The sequence below is a fragment of the Callorhinus ursinus genome, unplaced genomic scaffold, assembly GCF_003265705.2.
Source record: "Callorhinus ursinus isolate GAN/ISIS: 27379988/994484 unplaced genomic scaffold, GSC_fseal_2.0 scaffold60, whole genome shotgun sequence".
Lineage (NCBI taxonomy): Eukaryota > Metazoa > Chordata > Mammalia > Carnivora > Otariidae > Callorhinus > Callorhinus ursinus.
In genome coordinates, this window is record NW_027397122.1 from 6,253,447 (window position 1) to 6,277,720 (window position 24,274).

A 24,274-nucleotide genomic window follows, 5' to 3' on the forward strand; every position below is an offset into this window, starting at 1 on the left:
TTTTTAAAAAGTGTCTGTTTTACCACAAAAATTACACATATAATTACATACATTATATTATATGTTATTATATTACACACACACACATACACATGTACATACACACACATATATATGGCCAATACATACTCAGATAAGTACCATAATCTGAGTGTATCTATGTCTGAAAAGGTAAAAGTTTTGCTATATATAAGCTCTTTTGAAAGAAATATTTTATATATGTATATACATATATATAGTTATTATTGGGATCAGAGTGAAAGTCTTACCAAAAACTAGAAGTAAAGATCAAGATGAAGAACAGGTAGGGGCACCTGGGTGGCTCACTCAGTTGAGCGTCTTGGTTTCAGCTCATCCCAGGGTCCTGGGATCGAACCTCACATTAGGCTCCCTGCTCAGCAGGGAGTCTGCTTCTCTCCCTCTCCCTTTGCCCCTTCCCCCCCCACTTGTGCTCTCTCGCTAAGATAAACAAATAAATCTTAAGAAAAAAAACCAGATCAAGAAAAGGTAAGAGAGGTAAATTAAAAGGGAATATGCAAATAAGGCTTGGGCTTTGTTTGGTTTCCTTTTCACCATGTAAATATTTACCTGTGGATAATCATAAATCAGCAGGACCAGCACAAAGCTGACACAGCCTGCAAACACAATGCAGCCAGGACCGAGGGGTGACGGCCTCGTGGTAAGGCTGCACAACTTATCCCTCTGGAAACTTCCAGAGTCTGATTCCAGGAAGGGCCAGGCCGGCATCGGCTGGCTCTGACGCAGCACCTTAGTCCTTGTGAATTCCAACAGTCAGCGATCTGGTAAGTTCTACGTTGAAAGCTCAGATTCAGATCCTCCGCCCCTTTTCAGAAGTCTGACTCCTGGCACACCACGTAATGCCCTGCACCTGAGATTCCTGATCAGTTCAGTCAGGATGAGGTCCTCTCCCCGAGGCTGTTACAACTGCCAGATGAGATCAAAAACGCCAAGCCCTTCATGTAGCGTAACGCTTGGTGAAGCCTAGAGTCACAGTACATTATAACTACCGTGATGAGCATTTATTCTGTCTAGGGGCCACAAACGGTCCACCTACACATCTGATGGTGTCAGAAGCGAGGCAATGTGGAGGGGTGGGGACTGGGAAAAACTAGGAAGTCTACATTCTGACCAAGTGCAGTCCAATCCCAAAATGCATACGCTGTACTGGCCAAATAAAAACGCATGTGATCACTGGCCTGCAGTCTTCCCATCTGTGACCACTGGCATTGTACCAGAAGCTCAAGATAATTTAAACCAAATTATAATGGTCAGTTATGAAACTCTGTAGACATCTCAAATTGGAGGACACACATTCATAGATGTTAATAAATTAAACAAGCAATGAGAAGGGCCCTGTTCCTGATAATATAACCTCAAAAAAGACACAAAGGGGGCCTTAAAATAATGAATGACTGTATCAATGTATTCCAATTAGGTAGCAGTAAGTTATGAGTTTCAGGGGCAGGAAGATGTATACCAGCTCTCTATAGAGTTAAACATTCCATTGTGTTCTAATTACCCATTTAATTCCTTGAATACCAATGTGTAATTAACATTACAAATAATCAAGGTTAAAAATATAATTAATGCAAGTGTGATTTAGTTATAATTAAACTAATTACACAGATATGTAGTATAATAAGGGACTTGCAGGCCATTAAGGAGATGTAAATGTATTCTTTCTTTCAAGAACAGCTATTTGAATTTCATTTTCCAATTAGTTTACAAATGATGGGGTGGCATTAGGAACAAGAGTCAGGCTTCCAGGGATGAGGAAAACAGACCATATATTTTTTGTTTGCTTTGGAAATTTGGATTCTTTTGTCCATATGTACTGGTAAATAGAGAAGTTAGGGAAACACACACACGCACACATGCACGCACGCACACCACCCAAGAAACAAAACAACACCTTCTTCCTTCTACAATTGCAGGGAAAATCAATAGCATAGTAACTTGACAGCTTCTATTCCATACATGGGATTCCCTTTCAGAGTCTTCACCAGGATCACACATACCTTAAACACTCACCCAACCGATCAGTTCTATTTCCTGCTATTGAACACGATAGTTCCAAACACTGACATTTTATCAATTGACACAGACCAACCAAAGAATAATTGTATTCTCTGCCCATAGACACAGCAATTACAACAGTAAAGAGCCAACACAGACAGGGATGCCTGGCTGGTTCAGTCGGGTAAGCGTCCCAACTCTTGGTTTCAGCTCAGGTCATGATCTCAGGGTTATGAGATCGAGCCCTGCATCAGGCTCCATGCTCAGCTTGGAGTCTGGTTGGGATTCTCTCTCCTTTTGCCTCTCCTTCTGTCCCTCTTGCTACTGCTGTGTCTCTCTCTCTCTCTCTCAAATAAATAAATAAATAAAATCCTTAAAAAAAGAAAGTCAACTCAGACAGCGTAATGGGTAAGCATGTAGCATTTGGAGTGGGGCAGGTTCTCAGGTCTCCAACGTCTTCATTTAAGTTAGGGAAGCAAATATTTCTTAAATCAGAGTCCATGCCTGTTATTGGACAAGGTGGCTTTTACAGAAGATCTCAGCACATTCCATTCAAACCTGTGAGTTATCCTTCCTAGTACACAGGGGAGGAAACCAGACAAGCGGGAAATGGGAGAGGCAGGAAAACAGAGATCCTAAGAAGCAAAAGGGGAAAACAGGCACGAAGAAAACTCTGTGATTTTTCAGATGTATTCTACATCTGTCAGAATGAAACTGGGATGGCATTATCAACACCAAACCAACCCTAATTTTTCCACCTCTGAGGATGGCTGGAAACTGATTATCTGGAAAAATAGGTAAATAAAAATGGTAAATAACAAGCACCCTTCTGTCATTTTTAATATTAACTATATACTCTGAGTAATCAAATAAAATGTGGTGAGAGCAACTCCGTATAAAATTATCCCAGCTAGTCAATGAAAACTAAAGATAAGAGTTGGAATATCCCTGTCGTGTAGTCCCCGTGGAAAGAATGCATTAACCTCGGCATGAGGCATCAAAACTGTTGACATCTGTACATTGTACATCTGAAACCAACACAATATTATACGTCAATTATATTTCAGTAATAAATAAGTAAGTACAGAGTGAGAACCAGACAGGATGTGCCCCTGAGGAAAGTAAACAACACTACCTCCTACTGACTCATGCCTAAGTCATGTACTTTAACGACATAATAAAGCGGTCAACATGTTTAAATAGGAACCTGAGCCTGATTAAGCCTCTGGATCCAGCTGCACCTTGCAAGAGAGGACAGAGAAGCATGTGAAACTTCACCGTCTGTACTCAACCAGCAAAGCCTACAGACTGCTCTCTCTCCTAGTTCAATGGCGCGGGATCAACAGGAGGATTACAAGGAAAAGAAAGAGATGGAGAGAGACCTGCAGACTGAGGGACGTGAAGGTTGTATTGAGTATTTACAAATGGCGTCTAGGGACAACCTTGGGTGATAAAGCTGCAGAGAATCTTCTAGAAGAATGAGGTAGTAATTGGTACGGGCACACAGAGTGGTTCTGGGTTAGCAGTCAAAATTCTATTAATTAGCCTGAGTCTTGGTTAGAGAAGTGTTGATCTTATAATAATACACTAAGCTACATTAAAAAAAATCAGGGGGCACCGGGGTGCTCAGTCGGTTAAGCATCCAACTCTTTGATTTTGGCTCAGGTCATGATCTCAGGAGAGTCGTGAGATTGAGCTCTGAATGGGGCTCTGCACTTAGCGGGGAGTCCGCTTGAGATTCTCTCTCTCCTTCCACACCTCTCCCCCTTTCCCTCCCTAAAAAAAATCAGGCTAGGAGTTACTCTAGGATCTGAAGGGTCTAAGGGGTATCAATCTGGTTCTTTCCGAGCTAGGTACATATTATAAAAGTGTATTTGCTTTGTAAAAATTCACTGAGAACTTCTTTTCTCTTTGTAACTTATACTTCATTGGAAAGTTTCTTAAAAGGAAATTTTTTAAAAAATTAAACAAAGAAACACAAGGTTTTGAGTATCAGAAATGTTCTTCTATGAAACTTGCTGAAAGATTAACTCAAAATTATATATGTCATTTAAAGGACAGTAAGAGCAATAATACCACTTTTTACATTTTCAGGGCCAAGGTAGAGCTGGACAAAGAAGAGTATCTATAGACTTAATGTTTTGATAAGTTATTTAGAGAAGGAAGACTTTAAAAATCACTCAAATCAAGAAGTTAGAATTAGTTAGAAGTTAGAAGTAGTTAAAAATTTTTCATTTTGGGGGCGCCTGGGTGGCTCAGTTGGTTGGGCGACTGCCTTCGGCTCAGCTCATGACCCTGGAGTCCCGGGATCGAGTCCCGCATCGGGCTCCCCGCTCAGCGGGGAGTCTGCTTCTCCCTCTGACCCTCTTCCCTCTCGTGCTCTCTGTCTCTCATTCTCTCTCTCTCAAACAAATAAATAAAATCTTTAAAAAAAATTTTTATTTTTTTGGCAAGTCTAAAATTATTTCATTTTTACTATGTCAAAAAAATTTATGTATTTATTTATTTATTTGAGAGAGATTGAGAAAGAGAGAGTGGAGGGGCGGGGGGCAGAAGGAGAGAGAATTCCAAGCAGGCTCCCCGCTGAGCAGGGAGCCCCATGCAGGGCTCGAGCCCAGGACCCTGGGATCGTGACCTGAGCCAAAGGCAGACGCTTCACCGACTGAGCCACCCAGGCGCCCTGCAGTAGTTAAAATTTTTAAATTAAGTAAATAGGTCTTTAAGAAAGTATAGTCAAAATTACAACAGAAATTAAAAATAGGAATAATTCAACAGGAAGGTTAGAAAATGAAAGTTTTCAACAGCAACCTACTTTTTCTTATGAATCATAAATTTAAAATTCTACACAAAATTTAGTAAATAAAAGGAAATGTACATCCATAACAAAATTAAGTTTACTGCGGGAAGGTAAGAAGAGCTCAGTAATCAAAAATCTTCCATTAATGACATCAAGATGTCAAAAGAAAAAGAACTACAAAATGTTCATTTGTATGAATGCTAAAATGAGAAATTTAAGATTTGCCTTAAAGAACTTTAAATAAAATTACAAAATAATACTAACAAGACAAATAATATGTACATGGTTTCCAAACCATCACATTTAGTAAAACGAATACTTCCACCCTAGTGAGCAGTAGATGTACTGCCATTTCATATTATTTTGAGAGTTCTTGGATAGTGCAAGGTTTGCAGAAGAGAAGACACAGAATAAAAATTTCAGTCCTTGACAAATTAATCTATAAATGCCACATAAAAGCAATTAAAATCTCAATGGAAACTGTGGACACAATGCTTTACATGTCTTCCTGTACACGCAAAAAATGGTGAATAGATTTTATTTGCTTCCTTCATGGCTATGTAATTAGTGTCTAGAAAAGAAACACACACTCAAATATCTCCAGGCATTAGAAACAAGAAGAACCCTAGAGCAGGATCTCGAGCCACTGCCTGCTGGGTTTCCGATCTGAGTTACATAAAGCAGCTAGGAGTCTGGCCCCTGCAAGGTCATGGGGACCAAACGCACTCCTGTTTGACGAAGAGGGACCAGAACCAGGTCCGGTGTGATAGCTGGGTCTACAGCACAGCCCCACCTCTCCTGAGCGAGGCTGAGAGAAGCGGGCTGGGAACCTGGGGTACAAGAAAGCTGCTAATCCTCCAGGCTGGTCAGCAGCACAGCACCCAGACGAAGCTGTGCCGTGACTGGGAATGGGACAGTCTCCCCTATAGCTGCAGGCTGGGACCCCAAATCCTTCAACACAAGACCTGGCTCTGCATGGGATAGCTGGAGAATCAAGGGGGGAAGGAAGCACCCAACTGACAGAAGGCGACACATAGGAAAAGAGAGCAAACGCAAAACACACGAACGCACTCACTTGGGAGGCCAGCTAGCGGAGTCCCAAGCTATGAGAAAATCTAACGAGAAGAAATTCAAAAGAACAAACCATTAAGAGATTAAATACTTCCTGATAGAGACAAATTCATCTGGATGAATAAATCTGAAAAAGATATGCATGCACTCTGTAAAGAAAACTACAAAGTATAATTAAATGTATTTTTTAGGGGTGCCTGGATGGGCCAGCAGGTTAAGCGTCTGCCTTCGGCTCAGGTCATGATCTCAGGGTCCTGGAATCGAGTCCCGAGTTGGGCTCTCTGCTCCGTGGGGAGTCTGCTTCTCCCTCTCCCTCTGCCCCTCCACCTGCTCGTGCTCCTGCCCTCTCTCTCTAATAAACTCAAATAAATAAATAAAATCTTTTATAAATAAATAAATGTTATTTTTTAAACAACCTAAATAAATGTCTATATATACTACAGTCATGGAAAAGGCAAACAGAATTTCATCAAGATCTCAACTTCCTCAAATTATAGTATAAATGCGATGCAATTCCAATCAAAATGTAAATAATGTGACATTTTTTACAGTGAGTGGTAAAATGATCCTAAAAATAATAAAAAGGTCCCAAAGGAGTTCAAACAATTCTGAAAATCAAGAACTCAGAAGACAGACAGGCAGGGAAGCTATGTGGGATGCATCACGAAGCAAGAGAAATCAAGGCCAAGGGCCCCAGCATATTGAGGACACGGTATATAGAGAAGTGCTTCCGACTGATGGACAAGAAGACACCGTGGTGAAAAAATGGCATTAACCAAACTGGAACTCAGGATAGAAAAAAAAATCAAGGGGCGCCTGGGTGGTTCGGTCAGTTGAGCCTCAGACTCTTGATTCCGGCTCAGGTCATGATCTCAGGGTCATGGGATCGAGCTCTGCGTGGGGCTCTGTGCTGAGCCGAGCCTGGAGTCTGCTTGGGATTCTCTCTCTCCCTCTGCCCCTCTCCCCCTGCTCTCTCTCACTCTCTCTAAAAATAAAAAATAAATACCTATATTTGAAAAAAAAGGAAAAACATCAAATTATATTTCTACCACACAGTGTTTCTAAATATAAACTCTAAATATAAATTAAATACAAGAATGTTAAGCTTTATGACCTTAGAAAGAGAAGAATTTCTTAAGATTCAAAGAATAAGAAATAACAAAGGAAAAAATGATAAATTGGCTTCATCAAAACTGCAAACATCTACACACACAAACTTATAAAACAAAGTTAAAATTCAAGGTACCACTGAAAGATAATTCTTAAAACACATAATACATACAAAAGATTAGTTTCTATTTGGTGGGAATGCCAACTGGCACAGCCATTCTGGAATATAGTAAGGAAGTTCCTCAAAAAGTTAAAAATAGAGCTACCCTACGATCCAGTAACTGTACCACTAGGTGTTTACCCAAAGGATACAAAAATATTGATTTGAAGGGGCACATGCACCCTAATGTTTATAGCAACATTATCAACCATAACCAAACTATGGACAGAGCCCAAATGTCCATCGACCGATGAATGGATAAAGGGCACCTGGGTGGCTCAGTCGTTAGACGTCTGCCTTCGGCTCAGGTCACGATCCCGGGGTCCTGGGATTGAGCCCCGCATCGGGCTCCCTGATCCACGGGAAGCCTGCTTCTCCCTCTCCCTCTCCCACTCCCCCTGCTTGTGTTTCCTCTCTCACTGTGTCTCTCTCTGTCAAATAAATAAAATCTTTAAAAAAAAATTTAAAAAAGATGTACATAGATATATATATGGACACACACAATGTACATATATGGTGTATATATACACTGTATATATTTTTTATATACAATGTACTTTTCATTGGCTGAAATACTACTCAGCCATCAAAAAGAATGAAATCTTGCCATTTGCAATGAGGAGGATGGAACTAGAGGGTATTATGCTAAGCGAAATAAGTCAGACAGAGTTAAATACATGATTTCACTCAGATGTGGAATTTAAGAAACAAAATGGATGAACGTAGAAGAAGGGAAGGAAAACTAAAATAAGATGAAAACAGAGGGAGGCAAACCATAAGAGACTCTTAACTATAGAGAACAAACTGAGGGTTGCTGGAGGGGAGGGGTTAACTGGGTGATGGGAATTAAGGAGGGCATGTGTTGGGATGAGCACAGGGTGTTATATGTAAGTGACAAATCACTAAATTCTACTCCTGAAACCAATATTACACTTGAATTTAAGTAAAATTTTAAAAATAAAAATTTTAAAAATAATAAAATTAAAATTAAAAAAAAGATTACTTTCCAGTGGAATGTATGAAAAACTCTTACATTAATGAGTAACCAAAAGACAGACAACCTTATAGAGAAAAGAACAAAGGGCATGACAGGAAATTGGCAGGAAGGAAACCTACCAAACAAATAAATGTTTGGGAAAAGCATGCAAGTAAGTTCATGAATAATCAAAGAAGTGCGAATTAATTTAACAATGAGATTTCATGCCCACCAGATTTGTAAAAAATTAAAACAATAACTATTATGGAAGGGGATTGGGAGATGCTCGTGGAATAATGTAAATGAAGTATACCAAATAAATGATCTTTGTATTCTTGTCTGATTTTAAAATATGCATCTCTCCACACAAACACATTTAATCACCCATACTTCACACACAGATGATAGATAAAATTAGATATAGGGGTGCTTGGGTGGCTCTGTTGATGAAGTGTCTGCTTTCGGCTCAGGTCATGATCTCAGGATCCTGGGATTGAGCCCCACATTGGGCTCCCTGCTCAGCAGGGGGTCTGCTTCTGCCTCACCCTCCGCCCCTCTACTTGCTCATTTGCTCTCTCGCCCTCTCTCTCTCTCTCTCTCAAATAAATAAAATCTTTTTTAAAAATTAGATACATACACACAAATATGAATGTATGTCTATAAATTACACCAGCAGGAGACATGTAAATATTAACACTGCATTTTAAGAGTCCAAGAAAATCTCCCACTGCCTGGCACATCATAGAAGGACAGTAAGTATTTGTCGATGCAAAGAATTAGCCAATTCATGGGTGATTTTAATATTTTTGAACAACTTTTTTTCAATTACTCTATTTGAACCCATATATACAAATCTCAAGTGCATTATTTCCAGGCATACTTAAAAGTGACTCGGTGACCCCAACAGACAGGCTATGAAATCAACTACGGTACTCAGACGGGAGCTATTTATAGAAGGACCTTCGGAGGACATGGTTTTCCTTATGTAAGTTGAGCAACGGATGTCTGAAATCTATTATCAACATTGTCAAGTTGCAGTGAATTTGCTGCAGTAGAAAAAAAAGATATATGCCAGGGACCTTATAATCCGGTATGGAAAGGAAGAAGTGAGCATATAGAGGGAGCCATGGAAACATCCGTTTTGGGACTCACATGACGGCATGCAGAGGGCCCGCCCGGAAAGAGCCCTAAACTTGCAAGCGGGAGATTTTAGTTAGTGCAACTGGGGCAAGTCAGCTCCTTGGGCAAACTTACAGCAAGAAGCAAGCAGCCAATCCAGCCTCCAGAGAGGTTTGGAACCAGGATTCTCCTTCTTTGGAGAGACAAGAACCTCTAACGGCCCTGACCAGAGCAGGGACAGAGAAGTCAGCACCTCATCTGACTCGATGACCACACTTCTGATGGCACCCACACCCCCGGGTCCATGTCCCCAAGTCAGCAGTGCAGCTCGGAAGGAATCAGAGAATGAGGTGATATGCACCCTAACTGGCTGCTTTAGGAGTGACACGTGGAGATAAGACTCTGTGGGGTTACCCATAGAGCCCCCACGGGACCCGGTGGCCTCGGACAGTCTGCGGCATGCAGAACACCCACAATCTTCCATAGTATTTGCAGCAAGGGGGGATAGATGTCTTCCCTGCTTCCCCAGATGCCACCGTCTGGATTTTCATACGTTTACTCTCCCCGGTCCAAAGCTGTCAACCCCCTGAAAGAGGGGGTCTGGGTGGTGAAAGAGGGAAACCACATAGCCCCCTGGGGCCACTGTCCCATGGGTGGGGGTGTTTGAAGCTGGATCTGCTGGTGAAGAAAGAAGAGCCAGCCCCTGGCCATTTCCCACTCACCTGTGTCAGCAGCCAGACACCCAGAGCCCATCAGGGGCCACAAAAGAGGGCAGCCCTGCGTGCTTTCTGCAGACATGTCCTTGACCCTGTGGCCAGATGTAGGGACCTTATCTCACTGGCCCTGGAGCTCTTCCCTGTCTGAGGAGAGGCACCTGGCAGCCAACTGGAGGGTGAATCTGGAGGGAAGTGCATCTCAGACTCCAGGCATAGGACTGAGGGAACACGGGCTGTGTGTCAGGCAGCAAGAATGACCGCATCTGGATTTACCCTGTGGGAGTCCTGGCGACAGCATGTCCTGAGGTCGGAGGGGCATCCCCGCTCAGCATCTTGAATGTGGTGCTCTTCCCGGCCCCGTTGGGCCCCAGGAGCCCAAAGCACTGAAAGGAGAGAAGCAGCAGCCAGCTCAGAGCAGACATTTTTGGTTTCTGATACTCCCAGATCTTTAAAACCACACGATTGTACAAAGCACTCTGGAGAAGACCGTGGCGTCTGAGTGGTGTGACCATATCGACAATCACCTGCGATGAGTGAATCTGTGTAAGGAACACTCCAGAGGGTGAGAAGTGAATGCCAACTACCAGGATCGTGCTGAGATCCCCCGTCCTCTGGGGGGCAGTCCCAACAAGGTCCTAACTGTGTCCCTTTGTGGAAGGTGGTAGTTTTTGAAACTCACATCATTGTAATCATTATCCTCTGGACACCGCTTAAAGTACGTTCTCGGGGCGCCTGGGTGGCTCAGTTGGTTAAGCTTCTGAATCTTGGTTTTGGCTCAGGTTATGATCTCAGGTTATACGATCGAGCCCCACATCAGGCTCCCTGCTCAGTACGGGGTCTGCTCAAGATTCTCTCTCTCTCTCCCCCTGCCCGTCCTGCACTCGCATGTGCGTGTTCTCTCGCACATAAATAAAATCTTCAAAATATAAAGTACATTCTTAAAATATTCTCCCCACTCTCCCTCCCCTTCTGCCCACCCCCAACTCGGACTCTAAGCTGATCCTGACATGAGTCAAGAAGAGAACGGTTAGTTCTAAACTCTGACACTCAGCATCAACATTTGGGGGGGGGAGCGGGGGGGAGTGTTTGGTTCAATGTTGTCTTATATTCCAGGTGAAAAATGGCCTTCTTGCTGTCTTTTCTAGACCTCGTCTTTATCTGTCAGTATGTTCTTAGCTAGAGATTCTGTGGTGGAGACTGGGTCTGTGTGGTTCATCAGCTGGCTTTCTGTCTATTGACCACAGCTGACTTCCCTGCTCCTTGAATCTTGGGAAAGTGCCTGTTCTGGCTTTCCTGGCGCTGGCCCTACCTAATTACCACAGGACCCTATGTGGTACCTCTGGATGACAGGTGCTTCCCTGAATTACCACCTGCTTTCATAGCCATGTTCCCCCCATCTCGACTGGATCTCTCCCACCATCCAACCCATGGACCCAGCTGCCATTTCTGGACTGACAGCTCTAAGGCAGTACCACTCACGCGCTTCTAACCTCACCTTGCCATTACCTAACATGCTACGTGATCATGGTCTTCTGTTTCCTACCCAGTTATTCATTCCTAGAGGGACGGGGACATAGCTCAGTCTTCTCTGTCTCTTCCACTGGCTCTTACAAAGCATTTCACATCTAAGCATTTAAACCATGTCCACAAAAAGTCCAGCAACCAGAACTCAAATGTAAGTGGCACCTCGGATCATCTCAGATCTCTGGAGCATCTCCCTTATGAAGTGTTCCAAGTTTTTCTCTTACCCTTCACCTTAAAACTACCCCGACAAGTAATGGCAAAACTAAAAATGATTTTTGAAGTAGAGGTAAAACAAATAGTCAATATGATGCCAAAGGTTGCAGAGTTAGTCTTTGGGTTGAGTGGCCAAAAAAACTCCTTCCTTAGCATACAGTCCTCTTCAGCCACAAACCACAGTGCAGCACGTAAGGCTACTCCTGGATCAACTTAGATTGGTCCCCAGGCTTCTTTTTCCCTCTGAATAGTCCTCTCTGAAACACCTGCTCTCTGCTCACAGTGCAGCATGGCCGCCAATCACGTAACCATGTAACCTGCCTCGAGTCTCTCAGGAGCTGGGAACAATATGAATGCAAGGTACCTCTTATTTTTAACAGTTAATTAAAGGTAATCACTTTCAGAGTTGATTTCTTTTTATGCAATTAAGCACAAATCAGGAACAATTTGCATGGCTTCTATCAGTTCTGATTAAACATTTCTACGAGAATTAATGCCATATCCATGGCAAAAAAATTCTGAGCTATTGCTTTGGTGTGAGTGTTCTTTCCCTTTCCCAAAGAACATTTTACTAGATGGGCTTAATTGGCCAGTTAAAAAGAATGGCAGTCCAAGTTAGAGTTAGAAGAGGTTCCCTGAATTAATTGAACTGATAAAGTATTTGTACTCAATAAAATGTCATCCCATAGCATAAACAATGATTAAAACTCTTTAATCACATGAAGTTTTTAACATTACGAAACAGAATAAACCCCATCCGTCAGTCAGCAAAGTTTTCGCTGGGGAAAGAGCCAATAGACTCTCTACTCAGATTCTGTGTCTACTGATTTTTGCAGAAATTCCAGAAATTCGAAGGCTCTTGGCTCCGATCGCAGATATCCTGAGCCTAACACAATCCAATGCACAGAGATACATGGGTTTGTAACAGAAAGGGGCACAAATAGAACGTCCTTACCTCTCCTCTTCGTATGCCCAAACTAATATCTTGCACAGCAGTGGTCCTCTTAAAGAAGCTTCTGTAGCTTTTACTAAGGTTGTATAACACAAGAAGGTCTTCACTGGTTCTTCCTTTCAACACTCTTGTTTGCTCTTTTTCAACATCTAGGTCCTTGGAAGATGTGACTGTGGCTTGGACGGCAGACTGACCCCTGGGAAGATGAAGTAAGAGTTAATTCACACATGAGAACTGGAAATGGAAGAGTTAAGAGAGACAGAAAGGTCAGAGACCTGTCGAAACAGAAGATGCGGTCTTGAGCCTGCACTGTCAGCTCCGGTCCACACACCGTACTTCTGCCATTGTGATTAATAACGAGCAAGAGTCCAGGGCACCTGGGGGGCTCAGTTGGTGAAGCATCTGCCTTCGGCTCAGGTCATGATCCTAGGGTTCTGGGATCGAGCCCCACGTCCGGCTCCCTGCTCAGCAGGGAGCCTGCTTCTCCCTCTCCCTCTGCCTGCCTCTCTGCCTACTTGTGTTCTCTCTCTATCTCTCTGTCAAAAAAATAAATAAAATCTTAATCAAAAAGAAAAAGAAAAAGAAAAAACAACAAGCAAGAGTCCACATTCATCCCCTAATGAGAAGGAAACATTCATGTTCCTAAAAGACAGCGAAGTGGACAGAGGCTCAACTAGAGCTGCCTTTCAATTTTAGGAATAATAAAATAAGGCCAGGCTCCTGTGCAAGGTGGAAAAAGAATGTATCACAAAATTATTACAAGGAGTCATCTTGTCTAAGCATTTTTAGCAAATAGGTCACTTAAGTAAAGTGCATTGTACAGGGACAGCTGGGTGGCTCAGTCGTTAAGCGTCTGCCTTCGGCTCAGGTCATGATCCCAGGGTCCTGGGATCGAGTCGCACATCAGGCTCCTTGCTCAGTGAGGAGCCTGCTTCTCCCTCTCCCACTGCTGCTCACCCTACTTGTGCTCTCTCTCTCTGACAAATAAATAAATAAAAATCTTTAAAGTGCATTGTACATAAAAAAACCCAAACATTAGAGTTACATAGAACACTCTGGATTGTGTAAAGGGATTGTACAGCAAGTGCTTCACACAACACCATGCATAATAGATTTAATAAGTATTTATCAGGTGAATACAAATTTAATATTCAATTCAAATTTATTTGCTCTAAATCTGAGCTGCTCCTTTTTCAATCTTCCTTATGATTTTCAACCCGGCACATTTTAACTTTAAAGTAAATTTCAATTTCTCCTGTACACTGTTAACATGCCAACATTTTAATCATTAAATGGGTACAAACCCCCGAGTTAAGGTTGTACCAAAATCAACTTCCTGGTTTTGCCAATGTGATACTGTCATGTAATATACGACCAAATTAATCACGGTATCACTGGGAGAAGCTGAGTAAAGGGTGCACAGGGACTCTGTATAAATTCTGCAATTTCTTCTGAGTCTTCAACTTTTCTGAGATAAAAAGGCATTTAAAATAAAATAAAATATTTAAAATAAAAGCTCCCAGTGCCTTAGGTCCTTTCCCTGCATTACATTTTCTGTGCCTAAAATCACCCTTGAACAAAAACAGAATCTATTCAACATGCAACCTAGAAGACGAGCGAATATACCTAGGTACTCAGAAGTATCTATTGCATGACACCATTCATATAACATTCAAAAGCACGAGAAACAAGTCACTGGAGAAAAAACCAAGATCGGTGGAAAATTACAGAAATCAGTACTCCAGGATCATTATATCAGCACAGGAATGCTCTGCAATTCTTATATTCTGTATTGGGAACAAGATTATGTGGTGGATTTGAAATGCATAGCTTTAGGCTAAGTGTGAACTTAAGGTATTTTACAAAAAGATTGATTGATTGATTTTACGGGGGGCTACAGGAAAGGGAGAGGGAGAGAGAATCTCAAGCAGGCTCCCCGGTGAGCATGGAGCCCAACCGGGACTCGATCCCACCACCCTCAGATCATGACCTGAGCTGAAACCAACAGTCAGATGTTCAACCATGCCACCCAGGCGCCCCTGAACTTAATGTATTTTAATGAATAAAAAGTAATGGTTTTTAATGTGTAAAAAAAAAAAAAAAAAAACACCCAAGAACAGTGGTTATGTCCAGAGTGGTTAATGACACGGGTCATGGAGACGCTGACAAGCACAAACACAACACCAAGGTCTATATTACAGAGGAAGGAGACGCCCGGGCACCTGAGAGTCGAAATGCCCAACAGCTGCAGAGAAATGCTTCCCGGGCCACATGCCTGCTCGCACCCAGCCAGCACCTCGGGCACACAGGGCCAGATCAGCTCCAGGCCGGAGAGAGTAGGCGAGAACACCCCCAAACGCCCCCAGCCTGCCTGGTGTTCGGCCCGGGCTCAGGTTCTCATGGAGACTTGGATTCTCAGCCGACAACCAAAGACCCTCAGCAGACACGGTTCAGGGCCACGGCCGGCCGGGGCAGACAGCAAGGAGGTGTCTGCACTTGCTCATGGACACGCTGCTGGCTGGGGGGTGCGGGGGGACGGGCACTATTCCTCCCAGGTGCGGGGAAGGGGAGCATCTTCCTCTTTACGTGCATGATTCAACACCAGTGCACGGCATGCCCTGCACAAAGGTCAAGCAGAGCAGAGTGACAGGTAAACACTATAAAACGACACTCTGGCCCCAGCAGAGAGAGATGGGCTGCAACAGGAAGGCTGGGAAGGCATCGGGCCAGCCCTGGGAGGTGGGGAGCAGCACGAGGTGGGTGCTGGGGGCGGGGGAGGCCAGTCCCGCCAGGGGCCCCGACCGAGCAGATGACCAGAGGCAAATGTCACCCATGGCGGCCGAAGGGGGTATCATGGAGAGCTTCACGGGGCATGAGGTGCCCGACTTGAGGGGGCGTGGCTAAGAACATAGGATTTTCTTCTTTTGTCAATGATTAGTGACCTGGCCAGACATGGACTTATTTTTTTTTTTAATATTTTATTTATTTGACAGAGAGAGAGCACAAGCAGGGGGAGTGGGAGAGAGAGAAGCGAACGGCCCACTGAGCAGGGAGCCCGATGCAGGGCTCTGTCCCAGGACCCTGAGATCACGACCTGAGCCGAAGGCAGATGCTTCACCGACTGAGCCACCCAGAGGCTCCCAGAAGTGGATTTAAAAAACAAATTAATTTAGCGAGACCGCACTGTAGTAGACATCCATAAGGAGGTAGCAGGCAACTAGTGTCTCAATCAGATTACATTTCAGTGTCCTGTGGCCCCTACACTGACAAAGAACAATAAATATTGATGATTCGCTGTGGATAGCAAAGGCATTATTCTAAAATACAGTGGAACGAATGCTCCGCCAAGTGAGACAGGGAGTCTTCTCTTTTTTTTTTTTTGTCTTTTTTAATTATTTATTGTTATGTTAATCACCATACATTACATCATTAGTTTCTGATGCAGCGTTCCACGATTCATTGTCTGCGGATAACACCCAGTGCTCCACGCAGCACGTGCCCTCCTTAATACCCATCACCAGGCTAACCCATCCCCCCACCCCCTCCCCTCTAGAACCCTCAGTTTGTTGGAGTTTTCTCTTTTAAAAAGAAGTCTTCTGATGCTCTCCCAGAGAGAATGGGGCACCCTGAAATCCACCCAAGGGGATTCTACGGTCTAGATTTTATTTAAAACAGATTAAACTCGTGAGGGCCGATCAAGGAACCACTTATGTTTGAAAGGCACTCAGAATTCTCTTCCAAATTCAGTCAGATACTGGAAATCCACAGACTCCAGAGGGATTGTGGCCAATTCGAGAGAGATTTGGGATTTATATTCAATGCGGCTCGCTGCTCTAGCAGATTGAAAGGAATTCTAAAGGAAGCATGTCTTGAAATGACTAACGGGAACAATTCTATAAAGGCACCATCACAAAATATTCATAAGGTGTCCACGATCCTTAACAGGTTCTCCAGTGACATGATCCTAATTAGTAATTTCTCCATGAAGGATCCATCCCGGATCCTCAGAGAGACACGTGCAGCTCTTAGAGAGACCAAGGCAATGGATGGGGGCCACGTGGGTCACAAGGAGACACACACACTGTGAGGCCGACACAGCAAAGCATATTTCCTCCCTATGTGTCTATAATGTGTTATCTGACAATACTCTAGACACCTGTGCAAAGCCACCTTAAATCCCACTTAGAATAATAGACACGTGTGTGTGTGTGTGTGTGTGTGTGTGTGTGTGTGTAGATGGACCATGTTCTATATCTACAAATATATACACATCAACGTAAATATAAATAAAATATACATACTATATACAATTATGTATTTATATGTGGGATATATGTAAATGTTAGAATTAAAAAATATTACACTATATTTCTTGTGCTACCTGAGGTTCATCGTCACCTAACAAAGAGAAGAACACAGCATCAATGGCAACAGGCAGGATCTGGCAAAGGGCAAGTGGTTATCAGTGCTGACCTTCTATCCATTCCTGCTGTTGGGAGTTAAAGTCATTTAGCTACAAAAATAAATTATGTGAGGGGCACTTGGGTGGCTCAGTCATTAGGTGTCTGCCTTCGGCTCAGGTCATGATCTCAGGGTCCTGGGATCGAGTCCTGCATCGGGCTCCCTGCTCAGCGGGGAGTGAGCTTCTCCCTCTGCCCCTCACTCTGCTCGTGTTCTTTCTCTCTCAAATAAATAAACAAAATCTTTAAAAAATCAATTTATTAATTAATTTTGTTATGGTATCAACTAAATTTGCCCTAGACGCTACAATCAGAGTAAGAGGGAAATTGAGCAATTTCAAAGGGCACAACTAAATAATTAGAACGATCTTGCAGGCTGGCACTATATCTTTTGACGTTCTCCTTCCCTGTGCTGGTGACTCACATCAATCAAAAAAGAAAAGAAACAGAGACAGAAAGAGAAGAAAAAGCAACATAAAATCTTCACTCATTAGCACCATGTATCATGTGGATCGGACACATTGTTTGTCTTGCAATCTCCAGGATGGAGCTTCCTCTCCCTCTTTGTTGAACAGGTGGTGCCCTTCCCGGCTGAGCCATACAGGACATACCGTGGCCGCTGCAGAAGGTCCCAGTGAAGCCAAATCCTCAAGAGGAGAAGCACCGTGCCCTGTGAGGCCAACTGCACAAAGATCCAGCCCAGGAAGTTCATCTCAAAGGGGCTCACGTAGGAATCGATGCCAAAGTTGTGGGTCAGGTCATATTTGATCTGATTGTAACAGAGTTCTATTAGTCCCTGACCCAGGCAGAACTGAGGGAAAATGGTGAAGATCCACTTGAGGACATCGTAGATGTTCTGTAAGTTCTGTACAGTGAGAGAAAGGGAAAATAAATCACATCGAAAGCTGTTCACACCCTCCGTCTGCCCTTGTTGGTCCTGTGTCCAGGTACGCCCCTGCCCCAGCCACTCAGTGACAGGCGCAGATGGGCCTCGAACCGGAGAGGATTAGTCTCAAGCCTCAGGTCTGGTGGTTTTGCCTTGCTGGGTGGTGGATGTGCTTGGGAGTCCCCACCCACTTCTTCCTCCCGAGTTCCACTTTTGGAACGGGCATGTCTGTCCTAAGCCTGTCCCGTGGCTGTACGCTGGAAGCACATAACTGGTGTGCTTCCCAGGCTCACACGTGGAGAGGAATTCTGTCTCACGATGCATCATGCCTAAAGTGTCGCTTGCACCTGATTTAGGTGAGACCTCGCTAAAGACTTTCGGGTTGAAGCTATGATAAGTCAAGACGTTGGGGGCTGTTGGGATGGATTGGATGTATTTTTCCTGCAAGAAGGACATAAATTTGGGGGGCCCATGGTGAAATGTCATGGACTGAATATTTGTGCCCCCGAAATTCACAGGTGTAGCCCTAACTCCCATTGTGATGGTATTAGGAGGTTGGACCTTAGGGAGATGATTGGGCTAGATGGGGTCAGGAAAACCGAGCCCCCACAATGGGATCAGTGCCCTCGTGTGAAGAGCTAGAGACACCAGAGCTTCCTCTCTCTGCCGTGCGAGGACACAGCAAGAAGGAGGTCATCTCCAAGCCAGGAAGCAGGTCCCGCCCAAGAGCGGATTGTTCAGCAGGCACCTCGATCTCAGATGCCCAGCCTCCAGAACGGTGAGCAACAGCATCAGCTGGTCATGCCCCCCAGCCTGCGGCAGGTGTTACAGAAGCCCAGGTAACACATACAGGTAACAACCCGAGCCACAGGCCACGTGAGTGTTCGAACAAGCGGACAATACTGGGAGTTGTCGCCATGAGCAGGCAAATGACATGTAAGATGCCTAGTACGAAATTAGCGTATAGTAAATGTTCAGTGTATGTAGTTGTCTCTATGAAACTTGTTACCATTAAGCGTAATTACAAGGAGAAGGACGAATAAGGGAGCAGATGGAAAGCGAGGGCAAACTGTATAAAATCGCAAAGAAAATAAAAATATATATGACAGGCTGCATATATTTGGACAATATCATTTTTAAATTAAATGTATATAAAAATTCAACATCTCCCATAAAATATACTATTTTTTATCATCTGGTGTTTTATGAATGTTAGCTTTATTTGACAATGAGATTAGAACTGTTACCATGTTAACCATCACCCACTAGGACTTTCCACAAAGTATCATGTGTTCCAACCTTAATGGAACTTCACTGCATTTCACTCCCTCAATAAATGTATAGAGTATTGAGAGGTAAACCCAGTCACCACTCAGGAAACAGGCTCAATGTGTTCAGGCCACATTGTGGTAGGGCCCGGACTTGACCCCGATCATTCTGGCCCAAGGAATAAAATCCTTCCACCCAGTTATATCAGACAAATTAGATTTTAAAACAAAGACTGTAATAAGAGATGAAGAAGGACACTATATCCTACTTAAAGGGTCTATCCAACAAGAAGATCTAACAATTGTAAATATCGATGCCCCTAACATGGGAGCAGCCAATTATATAAGGCAATTAACAACAAAAGCAAAGAAACACACTGACAACAACACAATAATAGTGGGGGACTTTAACACCCCCCTGACTGAAAGGGACAGATCATCTAAGCAAAAGATCAATAAGGAAATAAAGACTTTAAATGAAACACTGGAACAAATGGACTTCACAGACATATTCAGAACATTCCATCCCAAAGCAACGGAATACACATTCTTCTCTAGTGCCCATGGAACATTCTCCAGAATTGATCACATCCTAGGTCACAAATCAGGTCTCAACCAGTAGCAAAAGATTGGGATCATTCCCTCATATTTTCAGACCACAATGCTTTGAAACTAGAACTCAATCACAAGAGGAACGTCGGAAAGAACTCAAATACATGGAGGCTAAAGAGCAACCTACTGAAGAATGAATGGGTCAACCAGGAAATAGAAGAAGAATTAAAAAAATTCATGGAAACCAATGAAAATGAAAACACAACTGTTCAAAATCTTTGGGATACAGCAAAGGCAGTCCTGAGAGGAAAGTATATAGCAATACAAGCCTTTCTCAAGAAACAAGAAAGGTCTCAACCACACAACCTAATCCTACACCTAAAGAAGCTAGAGAAAAAACAGCAAAGAAAGCCTAAACCCCGCAGGAGAAGAGAAATAATAAAGATCAGGGCAGAAATCAATGAACTAGAAACCAAAAGAACAGTAGAACAGATCAACGAAACTAGGAGCTGCTTCTTTGAAAGAATTAACAAGATTGATAAACCCCTGGCCAGACTGATCAAAAAGAAAAGAGAAATGACCCAAATCCACAAAATCATGAATGAAAGAGGAGAGATCACAACCAACACCAAAGAAATACAAACAATTATAAGAACATATTATGAGCAACTCTATGCCAGCAAATTAGATAACCGGGAAGAAATGGATGCATTCCTAGGAGATGTATCAACTACCGAAACTGAACCAGGAAGAAATAGAAAACCTGAACAGACCTATAACCACTAAGGAAATTGAAGCAGTCATCAAAAGTCTCCCAACACACAAAAGCCCAGGGCCAGACGGCTTCCCAGGGGAATTCTATCAGACATTTCAAGAAGAACTAACACCTATTCTCCTGAAACTGTTCCAAAAAAGAGACATGGAAGGAAAACTTCCAAACTCATTTTATGAGGCCATTACCTTGATCCCCAAACCAGACAAAGACCCCATCAAAAAGGAGAATTACAGACCAATATCCTTGATGAACATGGATGCAAAAATTCTCACCAAAATACTAGCCAACAAGATCCAACAGTCCATTAAAAGGATTATTCACCACGACCAAGTGGGATTTATCCCTGGGCTGCAAGGCTGGTTCAACATCCGCAGATCAATCAACGTGATACAATACATTAACAAAAGAAAGAACAAGAATCATATGATCCTCTCAATAGATGCAGAAAAAGCATTTGACAAAGGACAGCATCCTTTCTTGATCAAAACTCTTCAGAGTATAGGGATAGAGGGTACATACCTCAATATCATAAAAGCCATCTACGAAAAACCTACAGCGAATATCATTCTCAATGGGGAAAAGCTGAGAGCTTTTCCCCTAAGGTCAGGAACGCGGCAGGGATGTCCACTCTCACCACTGCTATTCAACATAGTATTAGAAGTCCTAGCCACAGCAATCAGACAACAAAAAGAAATCAAAGGCATCCAAATCGGCAAAGAGGAAGTCAAACTCTCACTCTTTACAGATGATATGATACTGTATGTGGAAAACCCAAAAGACTCCACCCCAAAACTGCTAGAACTCATACAGGAATTCAGTCAAGTAGCAGGCTATAAAATCAATGCACAGAAATCAGTGGCATTCCTATACACCAACAACAAGACAGAAGAGAGACAAATCAAGGAGTCGATCCCATTTACAATTGCACCCAAAACCATAAGATACCGAGGAATAAATTTAACCAAAGAGGCAAAGGATCTGTACTCAGAAAACTATAGAATACTCAGGAAAGAAACTGAAGAAGACACAAAGAAATGGAAAAACGTTCCATGCTCATGGATTGGAAGAACAAACATTGTGAAGATGTCAGTGCTACCTAGAGCAATCTACACATTCAATGCAATCCCCATCAAAATACCATCCACCTTTTTCAAAGAAATGGAACAAATAATCCTAAAATATCTATGGAACCAGAAGAGACCCCGAATAGCCAGAGGAATCTTGAAAAAGAAAAGCAAAGCTGGCGGCATCACAATTCCGGACTTCCAGCTCTATTACAAAGCTGTCATCATCAAGACAGTATGGTACTGGCACAAAAACACACACATAGATCAATGGAACAGAATAGAGAGCCCAGAAATGGACCCTCAACTCTATGGTCAACTCATCTTTGACAAAGCAGGAAGGAATGTCCAATGGAAAAAAGACAGTCTCTTCAACAAATGGTGTTGGGAATATGGGACAGCCACATGCAGAAGAATGAAACTGGACCATTTCCTTACACCACACACAAAAATAGACTCCAAATGGTTGAAAGACATAAACGTGAGACAGGAGTCCATCAACATCCTAAAGGAGAACACAGGCAGCAACCTCTTCGACCTCAGCCGCAGCAACTTCTTCCTAGAAACATCGCCAAAGGCAAGGGAAGCCAGGGCAAAAATGAACTATTGGGATTTCATCAAGATCAAAAGCTTTTGCACAGCCAAAGAAACAGTCCACAAAACCAAAAGACAACCGACAGAATGGGAGAAGATATTTGCAAATGACATATCAGATAAAGGGCTAGTATCCAAAATCTATAAAGAACTTATCAAACGCAACACCCAAAGAACAAATAATCCAATCAAGAAATGGGCAGAAGACACGAACAGACATTTTTCCAAAGAAGACATCCAAATGGCCAACAGACACATGAAAAAGTGCTCAACATCGCTCGGCATCAGGGAAATCCAAATCAAAACCTCAATGAGATACCACCTCACACCCGTCAGAATGGCTAAAATGTACAAGTCAGGAAACGACAGATGTTGGCGGGGATGCGGAGAAAGGGGAACCCTCCTACACTGTGGGTGGGAATGCAAGCTGGTGCAACCACTCTGGAAAACAGTATGGAGGTTCCTCAAACAGTTGGAAATAGAGCTACCATCCGATCCAGCAATTGCACTACTGGGTATTTACCCCAAAGATACAAATGTAGGGATCCGAAGGGGTACGTGCACCCCAATGTTTATAGCAGCAATGTCCACAATAGCCAAACTGTGGAAAGAGCCAAGATGTCCATCGACAGATGAATGGATAAAGAAGATGTGGTATATATACACAATGGAATATTATGCAGCCATCAAAAGGAATGAGATCTTGCCATTTGCAACGACGTGGATGGAACTGGAGGGGGTTATGCTGAGTGAAATAAGTCAATCAGAGAAAGACATGTATCATATGACCTCACTGATATGAGGCATTCTTAATCTCAGGAAACAAACTGAGGGTTGCTGGAGTGGTGGGGGGTGGGAGGGATGGGGTGGCTGGGTGATAGACACCGGGAAGGGTATGTGCTATGGTGAGCGCTGTGAATTGTGCAAGACTGTTGAATCACAGATCTGTATTCCTGAAACAAATAACGCAACATATGTTAAGAAAAAAATAAAGAAGAAGATAGCAGGAGGGGAAGAATGAAGGGGGGTAAATTGGAGGGGGAGACGAACCATGAGAGACGATGGACTCTGAAAAACAAACTGAAGGTTCTAGAGGGGAGGGGGGTGGGGGGATGGGTTAGCCTGGTGATGGGTATTAAAGAGGGCACGTTCTGCGTGGAGCACTGGGTGTTATGCACAAACAATGAATCATGGAACACTACATCCAAAACTAATGATGTAATGTATGGTGATTAACATAACAATAAAAAATTATTAAAAAAAAATCTCTCCACCCAGGAATGCAGCCTTTGGAGAAAATTCACTGCAAAGTGGTCCTTTGAGCTGACTTTTAGACACGGTGTAGCTAAGCATGTAGCTCAGAAAGACCACAGTTAACTACAGCTACCTGACAAGGCTATAGAAGTAATCATCAAGAATTAGGCTCGGGGAGCCTGGGTGGCTCAGCCAGTTAAGCATCTGCTTTCGGCTCAGGTCATGATCCCAGGGTCCTGGGATTGAGCCCCAAGTTGGGATCCCTGCTCAGCAGGTAGTCTGCTTCTCCCTCTCCCTCTGCCTCTCCCCCTGTTTGTGCTCTCTCTCTCTCTCTCTCTCTCTGTGTCAAATAAATAAATAAAATCTTAAAAAAAAAAAAGAATTAGGCTCACTGTTTTACGGTCATTCAAAAATTCATCTGAAGAATAATAGTTTATAAGGAAGCAAAATCATCATGAGGTATACATTATAATACACGACATGGGATGTGCCATATCACAAATACTAAGGAAAAATTTACAAAATCATCAATGATACATTTCATCCTAGACAAGGTCCAGTTTTCCCTTATGATGCAAATGGACAGCTTGACTTATATAAATGCAGTCTTAAAAATAACGTGATTTGGGAGCAACAGAAAATTCAACAAAGGAGTATGAGTTGTTCCATTGTGGCTTATTGTCTTTTGCATACAGACACGGAAAAAACATGAATGCTTCATCTGATTTTTCCCTTGACTCTTGTCC

General features: G+C 43.0%; 1 protein-coding gene across 1 annotated transcript in view; it reads right to left on the minus strand.

Moving 5' to 3' along the window:
• Positions 1-24,274, minus strand: part of ABCA13 (ATP binding cassette subfamily A member 13) — a 369,210-nt gene that overhangs the window by 64,054 nt on the left and 280,882 nt on the right. Inside the window, exons 53-55 of the mRNA XM_025853136.2 lie at positions 17,747-18,000; positions 12,679-12,871; positions 10,260-10,369 (exon numbers count right to left, since the gene is read on the minus strand). Of these exons, the coding sequence (XP_025708921.1) occupies positions 10,260-10,369; positions 12,679-12,871; positions 17,747-18,000 (557 nt within the window). The remainder of the gene's footprint in view (positions 1-10,259; positions 10,370-12,678; positions 12,872-17,746; positions 18,001-24,274) is intronic.